Source organism: Grammomys surdaster, unplaced genomic scaffold (genome assembly GCF_004785775.1).
Source record: "Grammomys surdaster isolate TR1022 unplaced genomic scaffold, NIH_TR_1.0 126391, whole genome shotgun sequence".
Classification (NCBI taxonomy): domain Eukaryota; kingdom Metazoa; phylum Chordata; class Mammalia; order Rodentia; family Muridae; genus Grammomys; species Grammomys surdaster.
In genome coordinates this window covers 15722297-15740719 of record NW_021621185.1, presented here as the reverse complement: position 1 = coordinate 15740719, position 18423 = coordinate 15722297, and the positions used below count along the sequence as shown (strand labels likewise).

The window sequence follows — 18423 nt, the reverse complement described above, 5'->3', positions numbered from 1 at the left end:
TATTTAATTGAATGACTTGTGGACCTTTGTTGGTGGACTCTACTCTAAAACCTTGAGGAAACATTAATTTATATATAGGAAGGTGCATAGTTCATTAACAAAATCTTAAATTGTCAGTTTACATGAACTAAAAATGTAGTAGCTAGATTCCATGAAATACAGGAAAACTCGAATTTTAGTGGCAACCCTTGTGGTCTCATACCTGGGGTGAAGGTTGACAAAATTTTCTCTTGTAATATGAATCATGTGAATCACAGAAGCTTTAAACTTTTTCTTTTTATAGCCCTACCTGAACCCATCCTTCCATCCCTCCAAAAAATTTACCCAGTAAGTGTTTCTTATAAATTATTATAATATATATTAATTATCTTTGGGGTTATTATATGCAGTACTAATGTGAATATAAAAATTTATAAAGCTAAATATATAGTAGCATTTTCTATTATACTTCTAGACTGAAGTAAATATCACGTTTTGATACTTTTTGGTCATTGGCATTTAATCTGGTCAGTTATGTTGTTTGAATTTTTCTTGCATGATATGCATGATTATCACTAATATGAATCACTCATACTCAGTTGGTCAGGGCTCATTTGACCTTACTCCAACTTTCTTCATACTATTTTATAAAATTTTACAACATTTGTGTTTAGTTAGTACTTCAGAAAAATTCATTGTAGTGTATTTATATTTTGAAAAGAGAAAATTAAGTTAACAATTGTATAAATCATTTCACTTCACATCATTTTAATAAGCAGTACACAAAAATAGCAGTAGCATACTATCTTGTTTGCATAATAGTAAAAATTCTGATATTAATAGAAAGTTGAAGTATGCCTCCTAGCAAAAATTTAGTATGTATTATTTCAGCTGAGAGAAACCCAGGTGAAGTAATGTACATAGTCATAATTTATAGGCATTTTGATTTATAGGCTTTTCAGTGTTCTCATATTTTTTTCTTGATAATTTTTCTTTACTCTTTGTCATCAAAGCTCATGATTTGTTTTAAAAATAATAGTTTAACTGCTTCTCTAGAATGTTTGGCCAACCTTCTAAAACTTCTTAAACTATATAATGTTGGCCTGTTTCATATATGTTATGTTACATATTTCATGCATAAAAGATTTTTTTAAAAAATCTTAATGGGCATATTACACAGGAGAATACTATGCAGCTTGTATGCTTGGTATTCAAACAAGTTCTTGTTGTATACAAAGTGTAAGTATGCCTGACATGCAGCATCGGTTTAGTTGAATCTATGATAGTTGAGCTAAAGTGTTAATCCTTGTATTTGAATATTAATTGTTATGCTGCACATATGTGGGGTGCTGCCTAATTAATAAAGGTTTCATAAGTTGTGTAGTAGAGTGTCCCAGTATCTCGTGGGTCATCTACTAGAACAGACTATGATAAGAATTTCCGGCATTGGCCTGTTTTGTTTTGCAGAATAAACTTCTGCTAGTGAAGAATTATTCTAGTGGGCTTTTAATATAGTTAGGAATCAGTATGCTCTTAAATATGAAAAATGAAAATATCAAGTGTAGAATGAAAAGTAGCTTATTTAACTTTTTGTCATTCTTTTTTAAATAGTAGCAATAGTTTCTTTTTATTTTAATATACTTTAGGGAATATACAAATCTGAGCATTCCCACCATTTCTGGGGAACAGCAGGAAACTCCAATTACATGAATTTAATGTTTTGTGATGCCTAAGAACAGCAGTCAGCACCAGACTTGAACAGTTAGCCACAAGCATCCTTCAAAATGAAATGTCCTAATAGCAAGACAGGTAACCAGCTTAACAAGTGACACTGCTTGGGAAGTGGCTTCTTTGTTATTCTTAAATGTTTTCCTCCTTCCACAAATACTTTATACTTTAGCCCATACTGAATGATCTAAAATAATATTTATATGTTCATTTTATTGTTATAGCTTCATTTTCCCTTACGGTCCAGTGTTTGATGTAAAAAGAGTGATGTATTTCATCATACAAAGAATCCAGTACTTAACTCTAAAAGACTCTTAGTTGGTTATGGGGGCACACATCTGTGATCCAGTACTTGGGAGACTGAGCCAGGAGGATTGTGGGTTTCAGATTAGCCTGAGCTATATTATAAGATCCTGCCCCCAAAACCAAAAACAATCTCTTACTGTATATTGAAAGTACATCTATGGAAATCTCACTCGAAATCCTGTGCTATGTGAAATCATTTGTACTAATACAATAGAGAAACATCAGTTTAATGTACTGTGCTTGGGGGTAGAATAGACAGTGTACGTACTTACTATTTTTTACTGATAAGCACCCTATTTTTTTTTTTTTACTTCTGTGTTTCATTTTTCTAATTTTTTGACTTTTCCCTCATGACAGAATCCTGATTTCTGTTTACATTCACTTGTGTTTCTATATTCTCCATCCTTCTTACGCTAATGATCCTGTTTCTATGACTGTAATAAGTAAATTAATATTAACTTAGTCTCACAGCTTTACGTGATACTAAGTGTACTTGGTAGGGAAGGAACACATATGTAACCCTAGTATGTGGGAGACAGAGGCACACCTAGGCAAAAGAAAGCAAGCTCGGCCAGATTGAAACAAAAGAAAAAACTATATAACAAAACTAATAACAAAAATACAACAAAAACTAGCATCTCCGAGATTGCGAATTGTTTAATTTGCTTTCAGGTGAGGTTAGATTGCCATCTTAACTACTTAAATTACACTGTTAAATTTGCTGTAAGATTGATGTTCATAAGAACTTACTACCCCATCTTATGTAGGATTTACTTTATATGGAATTTATTTACTGTTCAGCAGAACACCTTTTCAGTGGTCTGTCTGATAGAACAAGCAAATTACCTTGTTTCTTCCTAATAATTACCATCATTTTTCTAACTACTAAAAACATCAAGTTTTTAATGAAATTTAGTTAGTCCCAAACACAGCCTAATGTTGATGCCTATTTTAGTGTTAGAAAAGGGCTTCCATAATTGATCAAGTCATATAGTTGCAAGTGGATGATCCAGAAGCTGCTATTTCCCCAGTATTGCGTTTTCTAGGGAGACTACTGTAGCATTCACGAATATAATTGTACTTACAGATTGCATTTAACTTTATTTGTATATGACTTCTATTCCTATATGAACTTTAAAAAAGAACTATGGCAAACTTACAAATAACTTAAAAATGACTTAATAGTTAAATTGTTATTTTACAATGAGATAATTTCTTCTATTTTTCAAAGATTATAATAAGTATTTCCCCCCTTTTTGTTTTTGTTTGTTTAGTTTTTGCCTTTGACACCACCTCTTACAAGTCCAGGTTGTCCTTGGCCTTGTAGCATGTGCCACCAAGGGCAGCCTTTTTTTACTTGGGCTGTGAGGACTGAAATTATGTCCTCAAGTTGTTGTCACAATCCCTGAGTTAAAATAATTCTGAAAATTGATATATTTCAGTTCACTTGTGATACTGAATGTGACAGATAAAAGATGAGAGATATAAACAGCATTATCCCTACAAGCTATCTTAGAAGAGGGTTGCTAAGTGTTACTACTTAAGAAGGATCAGTCATAACAAAGTGCTTTGTTCAGATGATGTAATGGCTCAAGTTGTTTTTCTGGCTCAGGATATTGGCAGCCAATTTCAAAAGGACTATCAGATATTTCTCTTGATTCATCTTGAAACTTCTTTTAAGCTGGCATTGATGAAAAAGAAATGACAAACTATATTTATCCAAAAAAGTCAACATTTATATATTATTTGGAAAATACTTTCACACATTAGAAGATCATTATCTATTTTTTATTTGAAATTCAAAGCAAGAATATTCTAAAACTGTAATGACAAAAACCTTCCTTATTAAATGTTAATCTGGAAAATCTATTCACAGGGACTGCATTTGGTTAAATTGCTTTCCCACTGATTCTAGTCTGTACTCTAAGGCTTCTTTTCCCTTTGATTTTATAGTTCTCCTTATGCTCTCTTAACACTTAGTCTAAGTTCTTATCTGCTTAGCAGTTAGAATAGTGTCTATTTTTCTTAATCCAGAGAATCTTTCCATATGTAAATATTTACCCCAAACTGAGGATTTCTGCAGATAAGTTCCTGTTTATTTGTGGCTTCTTTTAGGTGTGATAGGGTATTTGTTTTTTCTTTTCTTTTTTTTTGGCGGGGGGGGGGTGTACATTTTTTCTTCAGTTTTTTTTTCTGTCAGTATGACATAACTCTTGTATAAAGTCATACCAAAGGAACAATAGAAGTAAGACTAGCCAAATTGTTGTTTCAAGTCATTCAGTATTTTAGTAGAGTAGGTCTCATACCTCTTTAGTTTTAAACTTTATAGTAGGTGATCTTTTACCTATAAAAGATCAGTTTTATAGGTAATAGATCAAAAGGAGACAAATGCATTATCTCTACCCATAAAAGTATGATAGAGACAATGCATTTGTTTTCCTTGAGGCTCTATTATGAAATAAAGCTGCTTTTCTGTCTGTCCACATTTCTACCTTTGACTAGTCAGTTAACAGTTAGCTTGAGTTGAATGATGTAGCACTCTCTCTACTGTCAGAAATGTAAAACTGACCGTCTACTGGCTTTGCAGTTGGAACTGGAATATAGTTTTTCTTCTAGGGAGACACTCATTTTTTATGTATGTGACAGACTTTCCTGGAGAAACACAACACACATACATCTACTAACTAACCCCTGATAGGGAGCTCACAACAGACCAAAATACATACACCACTGAAGTCTGAATGGGTTTTGATGGAGTTACCTAGAGGGATAATGACTGAGGGGTTACTCACAGGAGCAGAAGTGACTCAAAGACAGCTTCACCTGCCTGTGCAGCCTGCCTTGTCAGAGTGATTCTCCACAGGTTTTACTGTTTACTTTTGGGAAACGAGGGCCCTAATTAATCTGGTTAGTTTCAGGTACTTGAACTATTTTGAGGCATTTTACTACTTTCTGCCTTAAAGGAGCTTCCCTTAAAGATGGGATATATATTTCAATCTTGTTAGAAACTGCAACACAATTATTATTAAGTATTGTTGTGGAATTACAGATAGTAACACAAAGGAATGTTTTAATTTTTGTTCCTTTGTTTTTATTGATCTCCCCGACTCTGAGGATTGCAGTCAGTGGTACGTTGTCCACTTAGATATTTAGGTAAAACTGGTTTTGTTTGTTTGTTTGTTTGTTTTGTTTTTAGCCTTGTAATTATTTAGCTGTTACCAATTGAAATGGTACCTAAGGTGGATATATTTCAGAATTAAGAAGTTATTACAGTTTGTGTGCTGCTGGAGTCCTTTCCCAGCTCCCCTTTAAAATACATTTCAAATTGAATAGCAATAGGGAAAAATTTTTTTTTAATTCTTAATGGCACTGTGAAAATTACCTTAGAATGTCCTTTAGGGGATCAGGAATGTAGTTTGCAGGAGTGACTTCCTGCTGTGAACAAGGCCCTGATTTGGATCCACCCCACCCCCAGCACCATGTTTTAAAAGTGGGCGTGGTAGTGCATGCTTATAATCTCTCCCTTGCCACATAGAGACAGGAGGATCAGAAATTCAAGGTCATCCTCTGGTACATAATAAGTTTGAGAGCCTGCATTAAAAAAAAACTTTGTGGTGGCACACGCCTTTAATCCCAGCACTTGGGAGACAGAGGCAGGCGGATTTCTGAGTTCGAGGCCAGCCTGGTCTACAGAGTGAGTTCCAGGACAGCCAGAGCTACACAGAGAAACCCTGTCTTGAAAAACCAAAAAAAAAAAAAAAAAAAGAATCTTATAAAAAAAAAACAAAAAACAAAACTTTGTGAATATATATGACTTGAAAATCGCTCTGTTCATTTAGTATATTTCAGATCCAGACTTGCTGAAAGAGGAAAGGTCAGATAAGAAGACAAATACTTTAGAACAGAAAGTACCTACTCATATTTTTTCTAATAAATGCCTTATTTAGACCTAGATCACACATAGCTAAGAACTCCTTTGTAAATTACTATGATAAAAGTTTGGTGGATCTTTGTTGTTTGTATGAATTCTATCTTCTTTTCCCTTCATTATCTTTTCAAGTTCAGCTTTTCAAGTTTAGCATATGGAACATCCATCTTTCTGTTTCCCCTTAAAATACAACAGCAAAATCAAACAGTTTTCTTAAAGTCTCAAAAAAACAAACCAAAACAAAACTTCATATACTGAAGCTTGTGACCTTTGAGAAGACTGTTAAGTGACAGGTGGAAAAAGCTGTTACTTTGTGCTTGATATCTCCTTCATATATAAGTACAACGCTTCACCATAGAAATATTTAAGGAGATACATTTATGAATGTGTGTCATTGAGAATCATGGTATGTATAATAAAATTTGACTCATGTTTGAAATCTCTTGATACCATAATGATATACTCAAGCCAAGCACTGGGTTTTCATATACTTTCTACCCTACTGAGATCTTTAGTGAAAAAAAAATTAGAAAAAAATTTAAATTGCCAGCACAAAGAAAGCTTTCTGTCTTCAAAGATCTTAGATAAGGCTGGATGAGTTTCTTAGTATATGTTTTAAATGGATTTGTGTATTTCCCCTTTTTCATTCAACAGGAATCTTTTAGTACTTCTGTACAGCTGCATCTTGTTCATCATGCCCCATGTAATGTTCCTCCTTACCTCTCAAAGAATGAATCAAGTCTTGGGGACCTCTTACTGGGCTTTCTTAAATATTATGCTACAGAATTTGAGTAAGTAAAACTTTAAATTGTGCTTGTTCTTTTATATATAAGTGAATGCACTAGATTTAGTCAGAAGCTGCATTTGTTAATTTCAGTGCTATAAGTAGGTTCATGAGGTATAGCATCTAACAGCTAGTAGCAACTAAGATTTCAATTCCCTATTCTTTGCTAATAAAATATTCACAGTTTAATTAGCCTCATTTTAAGATTCAGTTTTTTGGATATGTATATGTCTGGTGTATGTTTGTACATGTGTGGGTGCAGTTCTCATGGAGTCCAGAAGATGGGGCCAGATCACCTAGAGCTGGAGTTTCTTGTAGTTGTGAGCTGACTTGTGTGGGTGCTGAACTTGGGTCCTCTTGAAGAATAATACATGCTCTTAACCTTTGAGCCATTATTTCAGCTTTGATATGCTTGAGTTTTGTTTTATTCCATTTGTGATTCTACTTTGTGCTGAGGACTCTTTCTAGGCCTAGGTGGATCTTATGTTTTAGTTTTATGTAGATGGTATGTAGTTTGAACATCTGTTTCTAGGAATTTAAAATTTATGGAAAAAAATACAGCCAAGACAAACTTGGAATTTTTAAAATGTTGATCTGAATAAATAGTTGTATTAGAATGAAATGCAAATAAAAAAATACATCAGGAGCTGGGCAGTGGTGGCGCACGCCTTTAATCCCAGCACTTGGGAGGCAGAGGCAGGCGGATTTCTGAGTTCAAGGCCAGCCTGGTCTACAGAGTGAGTTCCAGGACAGCCAGGACTACACAGAGAAACCCTGTCTCGAAAAACAATAAAAAACAAAAAACAAAAAAACAAAACAGAACAAAAAATTACAGCAGGTAGCCATGATGAAAGGGGAGGCTTGATTGACAAAAAATATGAAACTATGAAACATGAGATATAAACAGATTTTAAAGGCGTAATGGTTGTTTCTAAATTTACTTTTAAAGATTTCTAAATTTACTTTAAAGACGTTGCAATAGGAATTGTTCATAGTATTTTCCTAGTATCCAGTATGTGTTGATTGCTGCGTGTTTCATTTAATCATTGCAAAAGTTTGCCAAGTTTAGGGAATTTATATGCATAAAATGTGCTCATAACAATACAGCTAAGTAGTGGGAGAACCTGGGATTCAAATTGAAGTCATGACTCCGTGCATTCAAATTGAAGTCATGACTCCGTGCGTGCGTGCCTGCGTCTTTGTAGGGAGGCCAGGGATTGATTTGGATATCTTCCTTATTTGCCCTCCACCCTTTGTTTTGAAAATATTATCTCATTGAACCTTGTGCTCACTGATTTGGCTAGGCTAGCCACCCAGCAATCCCTAGGGACCCTCCTGGCACTGTTTCTCCAGGGCTCAGATCACAGGCAGGGGCTACCACTTCTGGTTTTAAAACATGTTTTAAATTACATCTGTTTATTTATTTACTTTGTTATTGTGTGTTGGGGGTGAGGAATGCATGTGTGCCCTGGCACATGTAGAGGTCAGAGGACCATCTGTAGAGTAAGTTGATTTTATAACCAGCCACTTTGCTGAAGTTGTTTATCAGGTTTAGGAGTTCTCTGGTGGAAGTTTTGCGGTCACTTAAGTACACTATCATATCATCTGCAAATAGTGATATTTTGACTTCTTCCTTTCCTATTTGTATCCCTTTGACTTCTTTTTGTTGTCTAATTGCTCTGGCTAGGACTTCCAGTACTATACTGAATAGGTAGGGGGAGAGTGGGCAGCCTTGTTTAGTCCTAGATTTTAGTGGGATTGCTTCAAGTTTCTCTCCATTTAGTTTGATGTTGGCTACTGGTTTGCTTTTACTATGTTTAGATATGGACCTTGAATTCCTGATCTTTCCACGAATTTTACCATGAAGGGATATTGAATTTTGTCAAATGCTTTCTCCTCATCTAGTTAAGATGATCATACGTTTTTTTTCTTTTGAGTTTGTTTATATAGTGATGGATTTCCGAATATTGAACCATCCCTGCATTCCTGGGATAAAACCTACTTGATCATGATGGATGATTGTTTTGATGTGTTCTTGGATTCGGTTTGCTAGAATTTTATTGAGTATTTTTGCATCGATATTCATAAGGGAGATTGTTCTGAAGTTCTCTTTCTTTGTTGGGTCTTTGTGAGGTTTAGGTATGAGCGTGATTGTGGCTTCATAGAATGAATTGGGTAGTGTTCCTTCTGTTTCTGTTTTGTGGAATAATTTGAAAAGAATTGGTATTAGGCCTTCCTTGAAAGTCTGATAGAATTCAGCACTAAAACCATCTGATCCTGGGCTTTTTTTGGTGGGGAGACTTTTAATGACTGCTGCTATTTCTTTAGGGGTTATGGGACTGTTTAGATGGTTTATCTGCTCCTTATTTAACTTTGGTACCTGGTATCTGTCTAGAAAATTGTCCGTTTCATCCAGATTTTCCAGTTTTGTTGAGTATAAGCTTTTATAGTAGGATCTGATGGTTTTTTGAATTTCCTCTGTTACTGTTGTTATGTCTCTCTTTTCAGTTCTAATTTTATTAATTTGGATACTGTCTCTGTGCCCTCTGGTTAGTGTGGCTAAGGGTTTATCTATCTTGTTGAGTTTCTCAAAGAACCAGCTCCTGGTTTTGTTGATACTTTGTATAGTTTTTTCTTGTTTCTACTTGGTTGATTGTAGCCCCGAGTTTGATTATTTCCGGCCTTCTATTCCTCTTGGGTGTATTTGCTTCTTTTTGTTCTAGAGCTTTCAGGTGTGTTGTCAAGATACTAGTGTATGCTCTCTCCAGTTTCTTTTTGTAGACACTTAGAGCTAAGAGTTTTCCCCTTAGCACTGCTTCTTTCATTGTGTCCCATAAGTTTTGGTATGATGAGCCTTCATTTTCATTAAATTCTAAAAAGTCTTTAATTTCTTTATTTTTTCCTTTACCAAGTCATCATTGAGTAGAACATTGTTAAGTTTCCACGTGTATGTGGGCTTTCCATTGTTTTTGTTATTATTGAAGACCAGCCTTAGTCCATGGTGATCTGATAGGCTGCAAGAGATTATTTCAATATTTTTGTATCTCTTGAGGCCTGCTTTGTGACCTATTTATGACCTATTATGGTCGATTTTGAAGAAAGTACCATGAGGTGCTGAGAAAAAGGTATATTCTTTTGTTTTAGGATGAAATGTTCTATAGATATCTGTTAAATCCATTTGGTTCACAACTTCCTTTTATTCCACTGTGTCTCTGTTTAGTTTCTGTTTCCATGATCTGTCCATTGCTGAGAGTGGGGTGTTGAAATCCCCCACTATTATTGTGTGAGGTGCAATGTGTTCTTTGAGTTTTAGTAAAGTTTCTTTTACGAATGTGGGTGCCCTTACATTTGGAGCATAGATATTCAGAATTGAGAGTTCATCTTGGTAGATTTTTCCTTTGACGAGAATGAAATGTCCTTCCTTATCTTTCTTGATAGCTTTTGGTTGAAAGTCGATTATATTTGAAATTAGAATGGCTACTCCAGCTTGTTTCTTGGGTCCATTTGCTTGGAAAATTGCTTTCCAGCCCTTTACTCTGAGGCAGTGTCTGTCTTTGCCACTGAGGTGTGTTTCCTGTATGCAGCAAAATTCTTGGTCCTGTTTACATATCCAGTCTGTTAGTCTATGTCTTTTTATTGGGGAATTGAGTCCATTGATGTTAAGAGATATTAAGGAGGATTGTTTCTTCTTGTTATTTTAGTTATTAGAGGTGTAATTATGTTTGTGTAGTTGTCTTTTTTTGGGTTTGTTGGAAGATTACTTTCTTGCTTTTTCTAGGTTGTAGTTTTTCTCCTTGTATTGGAGCTTTCCATCTTTTATCCTTTGTAGGGCTGGATTTGTGGGAAGATACTGCGTGAATTTAGTTTTGTCATGGAATATCTTAGTTTCTCCATCTCTAGTGATTGAGAGTTTTGCTGGGTATAGTTGTCTGGGCTGGCATTTGTGTTCTCTTAGGATCTGTATGATATCACTCCAGGATCTTCTGGCTTTTATAGTCTCTGGTGAGAAGTCTGATGTAATTCTTATAGGTCTGCCTTTATATGTTACTTGACCTTTTTCCCTTACTGCTTTTAGTATTTTTTCTTTGTTTTGTGCATTTGTTGTTTTATTATGTGACGGGAGGAATTTCTTTTCTGACCCAGTCTATTTGGAGCTCTGTAGGCTTCTTGTATGTTCATTGGCATCTCTTTCTTTAGGTTAGGAAAAGTTTTCCTCTATAATTTTGTTGAAGATAGTTACCATCACCTGTTTGGTTATGTTTTCTTGTAATTCTTTAAGGGATTTTTGTGTTTCCTCTTTAACGGCTTCTACCTGTTTACCTGTGTGTGTTCTCTATTTGTTTAAGGGATTTGTTTACGTCCTTCTTAAAGTCCTCTATCATCCTTGAGAGAAGTGATTTTAAATCTGAATCTTGATTTTCTGATGTGATGGTGTGTCCAGGGTTTGTTATGGTGGGAGAACTGGGTTCTGATGATGCCAGGTAACTTTGATTTCTGTTCCTTATATTCTTGTGCTTGCCTTTTGCCATCTGGTTAACTTTAGTGGTGCCTGCATTCACTGTCTCTGACTGGAGCCTGTCTCTCCTGTTATGTTGCTTGTGTCAGAACTCCTCAGAGTCCAGATGTCTCTGTGATCCTGTGATCCTGAGCTCCTGTGTGGAAGAGCTCCTGCGACTCAGGCTTCCTCTGGGATCCTGAAATCCTGCTGCTCCAAGTGCAGTCGTTCCTCCCCTGCTGAGTGCAGTGGTTCCTCAGCTGCTCCGAGTACAGTAGTTTCACCACTACTCTAAGATGGTTCACGATATATAGTGTCTTCACAAGAGGAGACCCAGGTCTCTCAGTCTCCCAGGCTGCCTTTGTATTTGCAGTCTTCCTGCCTCTGCCTTCTGAGTTCTAGGGTTACAGGCACAGGCCATCACCCTATGTTCTGCATACCTCTTGATCAAAGCCATAATAAAAAACCATGCTTACAGGATACTTCCTAATGATCGAACTTACAAACAGCAAATGATTTCTTACATATTTAAAAATGGAAATTTTTTTTCTAGAAACCTTCCATATATGACCCATGATTATGTTCTTAGAGATTTCCTGATACATTGAGCAAGAGTTGTTTGAGTGTTGGTGGGTCCCAAGCCATAGTCTTTCCTCACTTTGTTGATAGACAAAGGGAAATATAGTTGATAAAAGGATTTCACTTCATTTGCAAATTTATTTTTATTTATTTTTTTGTAAACCAGCCGAGTGCTCATATATATTAGAGTGTTCCTTGGAAAAATGAAAAAATGTTTTTATTGTAGTAACTTAGAAATATGAATGTTTATAATCTTCAAACCATGTAAAATTAGTAGATACTATAGAATGGATATGGTTTATTTTCAAATATGTAGATGAAACTGTTTGATTCAATAATTTCCGATTGGATATGGGGTGTAGCTCAATGATAAACTGCTCTCCTAGGGTTATGACGTGTAGGTACTATTTCTAGCACTGCACTTAGGAGGTGGAGGGCGGAGGATCAGTGCAGACAAAATTGTTTTACTCAAAATAGTTTAGTATTAGGGATGTGGGGTACAGCCCAGTTAGTAAACTGCTTGGCTAGGGTTTATGAAGCCCTATTTATGAGGTTCTGCTTCCAGCACTGCATAGAACTGCACATGTGAAGTTGAGGCAGGAGGACCAGAAGTTCAGGGTCCTCTTGGGTAGAAAATTCAGGGTCAGCTTGGACTACGTGACTCCTGTCTTAGGTAACTAATGTTGCTGCTTACATAAAACACAGACAACCTTTTGTTTTCTTCCTAGCTTCTGCTAGCTACTTTCAAAATTCTATCCCAAATCCTGTAAGGTGTACCTGAAGAAAATCAAGCAATGTTATTAGAAAAAGAAAATTTCATAAGTTTACCTCATAACTAATGAAACTTTTTTATTGTGGTATTAGCAGTAGGCAGTGTTTTTGTGTTTTACTTACTTAAACTTTAAAGAATATTAAAGAATTATTTTTGTACTATTTGTTACTGAAAGAATATACAGTGTGTAGTATACACTGAGGAACTAGTTGAACAGTGAAAGAAATAGCTCAAATCCTGGAACTTAGACTCTCCTTCAAAGAGGTATACAGAAGCACCCATAATAACGTAAATGGAGAATGGGTGCTGAGGGGTGGGTGGAGCAGGCAAGGGTTTAGTGTTGTGTCAGGCAGTCAGGTCAACTTCCAACTGATGTAATAAAAGAAATTCAGAAGGCAGCCAGTTCTTTTTTGTGTTCTCCCTTCAGCTGGAACACTCAGATGATTTCGGTTCGTGAAGCCAAAGCCATCCCAAGGCCTAATGATATGGAATGGAGAAATAAGTACATCTGTGTTGAAGGTAGGCTTCCCCTGACCACTGTCTGCCATCTAGTTTCCAGTTACCACCATGGAACTGCTTATCCCAACTTGTCCTTCTGCTGAAGCAATGCGTTTATGTTTTGAGGTCATTTATATGTCTACCTTTACATTTTTTAATATGGAAAATGAAAGTTCCTTAGTTTTGAGAAATGCTAAATGTAAATTTTAACATTTTAGTTGGTAAGATTTGAGCAGTTCAGACCTTTTCATACTAAATTGACTGAAACTGTATAATTTATGATACATATTATGAAGTTGATTTAACTTTAAAGATGATCTGAAAACAATTCTATTTTCTAAAATGAGTTTACATGTAGTTAAATATGTTGGTAATACATTTCCTTTGACTCAGAGTCCCTCCTAACCAGCTGGGCCCTGACTTGTATCTCTAGCACTACTTACATTCCTGACAAAAACTGTAAAATTTCTTTCATAAATAAAAGTTGAAGGTTCTTTTCAATCTTGAGGTGAAAAAAAAATAAACATTTCAACATTTATAGTAAACATTAGGTTGAGAATATTTCTAATATTGTTGTTGTACAAGGTTTCTCTGTGTAGCTCTGGCTGTCCTGGAACTTACTTTGTAGACCAAGCTGGCCTTGAACTCAGATCTGCCTGTCTCTGCTTCCTGAGTGCTGGAATTAAAGGCATGCACTGCCACACTAAGCCGATCAAGAATGTTTTAATCTTTGTTTTTTTGCAACATTTAAAAGGGTGCTTGAATATGGATTTAAATCTCTGATGTTCAGTTGCTAATGTTGCACAATGAGCGTATATTATTTTACTTACCTGTATTCTTTTGAAAAGTAAACATTTTTATAAAGTACTATCTATATATGATGTGGTCCAATATAATTTGGCATGTAGCCTTTTTCCACTAGAATCCACAGTACTTTGAGAGAGTAGTGAAATCTTTAAACATAGACTTTCTGAGTAGTATGAAATGACTAAAAGGGGACCTGTCGAATGGTTCAGCAGCTAAGGATATTTGCTGCCAAGACTGCCAACCTGAGGTCTGTCCACAGGACCCCATGGCTGAAGGAGACACATGACTTCCTCAAGTTGTCATGCATGTACGCATGCACACACACATACGCACCTGTAAAAACACAAAGGAGTTTTCAGAATCATGGGCCTGCTTAGATTGTATGAATAAAGTGAACTTTTCCATAATATTTCTTTGCTTTCTTCAGGTTTTCCTCTTAGCCACTTTTCTTTCAAGCAACTCAATTGATTTTTGGCTTTCATTCCTCCCTTTCAGTTTTAAGGCTTGCATAAGCTTTTTTGGTTTTGAAAAAACTTTACTTGATCTGTATGTCCTGTCCACCTGCCTCTCTATGGCCTCTACTGCTGTGTATAGTGGGTGAAGGTGCATGGGCTAGGGGTGTGGACACAGAAGATAGCATGTCCTGGGCACACATAAGAACTTTGTTTCTCCTGTCTTCTCTGTTTGGAAGTTTATCTCTTTATTGCCAGATTCCTCATGAAAATTGTCCTCACCAGATCTCTCTGTAAACATCCATTCACACCATAACATGCTGCATTGCCTTTCATTCTCTCCAGCATTGAACTTCTACTCCAGTGGTTCTCAACTTGGGAGTTGCAAGCCCTTTGGGGATCCCCTAAGACCATCAGGAAACACAGATGTTTACATCTTGATTTAACAGTAATATAAATAAGTTTACATTATAGAGAAATAAATCTACATAAAAATAATGAAAATAATTTTATGGTTGGAGGTCACCACGGCATGAGGAACTGAATTAAAGTCGCAGAATTTGGAAGGTTGAGAACCACTGCTCTACTCAAAGGTCCCTGACTTTTCCCCTTTCGAACAAGACCAGCTTTTAAATGAAAACCGAGTTTAAACTTACTCTGTGACATCTGGCACTGTGCCCTCCCTTAGATGGAGTACTTCAGTCTTTGTGTAACTTTTGGTTCTCCTGCAGATGGTCCTTCACCATTTAGTTGTACTTCTGCTCATTTGAGTCATTCTTCTGACTTGCATTTCATCCACCTTATCAGACAGCTCATAGCTAGATCACATTTGTATGTGTGTGTGTGTGTGTGTGTGTACATACGCACCTAGTACAAATACTAAACTAAGCCATATGAAACTTGCTGCCTTTATAAATCAAAAGCTATGATATACTGGCAGTTTCATATAATTGGACCTAATGTAAATATGTTCTTGAACTGTTGTTCTTTACTCAAGGTAGAGCACTGGCCTAGCATATATGAGGCCCTAGGTTTGATCCCCAATTCATTTAAAAAGAAAGAAAAGAACCCCATTGTGCTAATTTTCCCACATGTACATTTCATGACGCAGAACCTTTTGATGGAACTAATACCGCCAGAGCTGTGCATGAGAAGCAGAAGTTTGATATGATCAAGGATCAATTTTTAAAGGTAAACAGTGTACCATGTTGACTCTAAAGATGTTAGTGGACTAGTGTGTTTTAAAATGAAAAGAATAAAGTTATGAAAAATAAAGTCACTAATGTGACAGAAAGAAGAATTTATGACTTGAATTTAGATGAATTTTCCTTCAGAGAGAGCTAACTCTGTTTTTCCTTTATGAGTTTCACTTTTGTGGAAACAACATTTTTAATGAGGAGCTTATTAAATTCACAAATGACTCAATAATGGACTACCAATGGATCCCATGGATATTTTTAAAAATCTAAGGGCATTTATCAGAGAAAGGACTTGATGTGCGAACCATGCCCTTTTCCTTTTCTGCTGCTCCCCCCATGGCATTTTATCTTATGTATGTTTTGAAGCTTTAAAGATGTATGCATGTGTTTGTGTCCACAGTCATCCATCGGTAGTCTGACTAGATGAGGTACCTGTTTGCAATGAATGGCAGTATGAAAATGCATTGGCAGAAAGAGATGTGTAAGAACTAGAAGTGGAGGCTTCATAAGGAGGGAAAGGTCAGAACATGGGGACTGTAGAGATAATTGTGTCTTCATTATTTGGACACACAGACAGACTTTGATGTAATTAAAATGCAAGCAGTGTGTTGCAAGTTCTCTGCAAATTGGGCCTTGCCTTACAACAAGCAAAGTGGAGCGTGCTTTTCCTGTTGCTCACTTGTCCTTGGTAGTGAGTGAGCTTCCTTTAGATTATTTAACTGTCAAGCCAATACTTTTAGTTACTTGAACAACTAATATGCTCATAAAGTTGTGACCTGGAGTTTTGGCATATGCATGAGAATTGTAGTCTTTTCTTAGGAACTCTTTCAGTATTTTTCAGGGCAAATACAGAGTTTTACATTTACTCTTGCCTTTATAAAAATACTGTTTTCAATCATAAAAGCTACAAAACAAAGTCATTTTTCCCTCTTAAATTCAGATAGAGTACTTTGCTATTTTAGATGAAATAGTACAATCTGTAAGTGATGTTGCTATTGTCACATAGCTCTTTGTGCCACCTGTGTACCCATTTTTAAAAAATAATAGAATATTAAATAATTGTTTCTTTTCTGGGAAATAATTACCTTGGGAAATAAAAATAAGAAACATAATGTAGACTTCTACTTAGATAGGATCACCACTAATATTCTTTTAATTCTTTGAATTCAGTCTTTTGTTCTGTGTTTAGTTTGTATTCTAATATTGATTTTTTTTCCTTCCCTTTCCTAGTCATGGCAGAGATTGAAAAACAAGAGAGATCTGAACAGTGTTCTACCTTTGAGAGCTGCTACCCTGAAAAGATAACTGGTCTCTATTCTTAAATCTTCCAAGAAATAAAGAACAATAGATATATCGTAATTCATTTGGTTTACCTCCATCATGGTTTATTTTTAATGTTCTTGTTTTCATGTTTTATTTTTAAAAAGACATACTTATATAAAGATTGCATATTTTATTACGACATTTCCTAATAAACTCTTTGATTTAAAAATGTATTTTTGAAAATGTTTACATCAATGATTAGTAGTATTATAGCATGATTTTTCAGCACAAAATATATTTTGACAAATTACCTGAACTAATAAGGTTTTGATATATTCTCAAGTCCTTGTACCATCTGTGTGTACTGATGAACTCTGTGGAATTGTGCAAAGCGTCTAAGTAACGCGTACTTAGTGTGACTGACTGGCAGTGGACAGTAGTCTAGCTCAGTGCTAGTCAAGTAAAGATTCAAGCCAGTTACTCAGTGACTTGAAGCAAATGAAATCTTTGAGTGCAGTCACTGTGGAGTCTTGAAATACTGGACAATTGCCTTAAGTCTTCACTTGACTCCCTGGGACGGACGGATGGACGGACGGACGGAGGTGTGTCTGTATAGTGTGTTGATTAGCACTTCACACCTCGCTCTGATAGACTCTGGAGTTCGCTTTAGATTTTATGTTGAAATAATACACTTTGCACTGTTGTAATGGGAGCACTAACAGCAGTTAGTGACTTATTATGGACTATTTCAAAGTCTCCGACTTAGATATTTTGGAAAAACTGGAGTTTCTTATGCTTTCTGACAGCACAGTGAACTGTGCACTGTTGCTTCACCTCCGATTTCCTGGTTTTATTTTCCTCATGATAGGAAACAGAAGAAAACTGAAACATCAAAGTTAAGATTATATCCTATTTGTAGAATCAGATTTCTGTGGATTATAATCTAAACTGGAATTTTTAGCCAGTAAGCCACTACAAAGTGTTTTAGATAAGACAATAAAGTTATAAATAAAAGTTTAATGTTTATACAGAAATCTTTTTTAGTATTTCTTTTCCACATGAGAGTAGTAGTTCAGATACAAGCTATGCTGTTAAATAAGATTGTTTTTAGTTTATGTAAATACTTGTAAATTGGTCAGTACTTGTACATTTAAATATAAAAAAGTAATCTTGAAGGCGGTTTTAACTTTTTCACAGACTGCAAACTTCTTGTAGGCCTACAATGGTACAGTTTGTACCACTAAATTATTTTTTGCAGACCAATTAAAAAACTAAAACTTCCGCTTTGACTTACAAAGGGTGCGTATTTTCTTTTTAAGTTTAAATTTTTGTATGCTGTCAAATGGAATAAAGTTTATATCTGGAAATTGTTGAGGTGTTATTTTTCTGTGGAAGTTGTTTTGTAATGAGATTGAGGCTGCAGTCATCTTAACTGATCTGAACCTAATTGTGCTTCATTGTTCAATACACAGAGCCCCTGGGATGAAGTTCATCTGTGGCTTGCATGTGAACCACATTATTTCTCTGGCATAACTAGGAATAGAGCTTTTTATATGGGTCAGTTTTTAGAATATTGATCTGTAGTACTTTTGATGCAGTAATAATTTTTATATATGAATTTTTTTCTTGGAAA

The 18423-nt window shown here is 35.5% G+C and overlaps 1 protein-coding gene across 4 annotated transcripts in view; it reads left to right on the top strand.

The window, feature by feature from the left end:
- Positions 1-18157, top strand: part of Tent2 (terminal nucleotidyltransferase 2) — a 45498-nt gene extending 27341 nt beyond the window's left edge. For 3 of the 4 annotated variants that reach the window (XM_028760080.1, XM_028760082.1, XM_028760081.1), the window contains exons 11-15: positions 284-327; positions 6596-6732; positions 12999-13090; positions 15440-15519; positions 16758-18157. In XM_028760080.1, the coding sequence (XP_028615913.1) occupies positions 284-327; positions 6596-6732; positions 12999-13090; positions 15440-15519; positions 16758-16832 (428 nt within the window). In that variant the 3' untranslated portion in view covers positions 16833-18157. Of the gene's footprint in view, positions 1-283; positions 328-6595; positions 6733-12998; positions 13091-15439; positions 15520-15927; positions 16236-16757 lie in introns of those variants that run through there. The other variant, XM_028760083.1, reaches the window with a different exon arrangement.
- Positions 18158-18423: the final 266 nt, after the last annotated feature.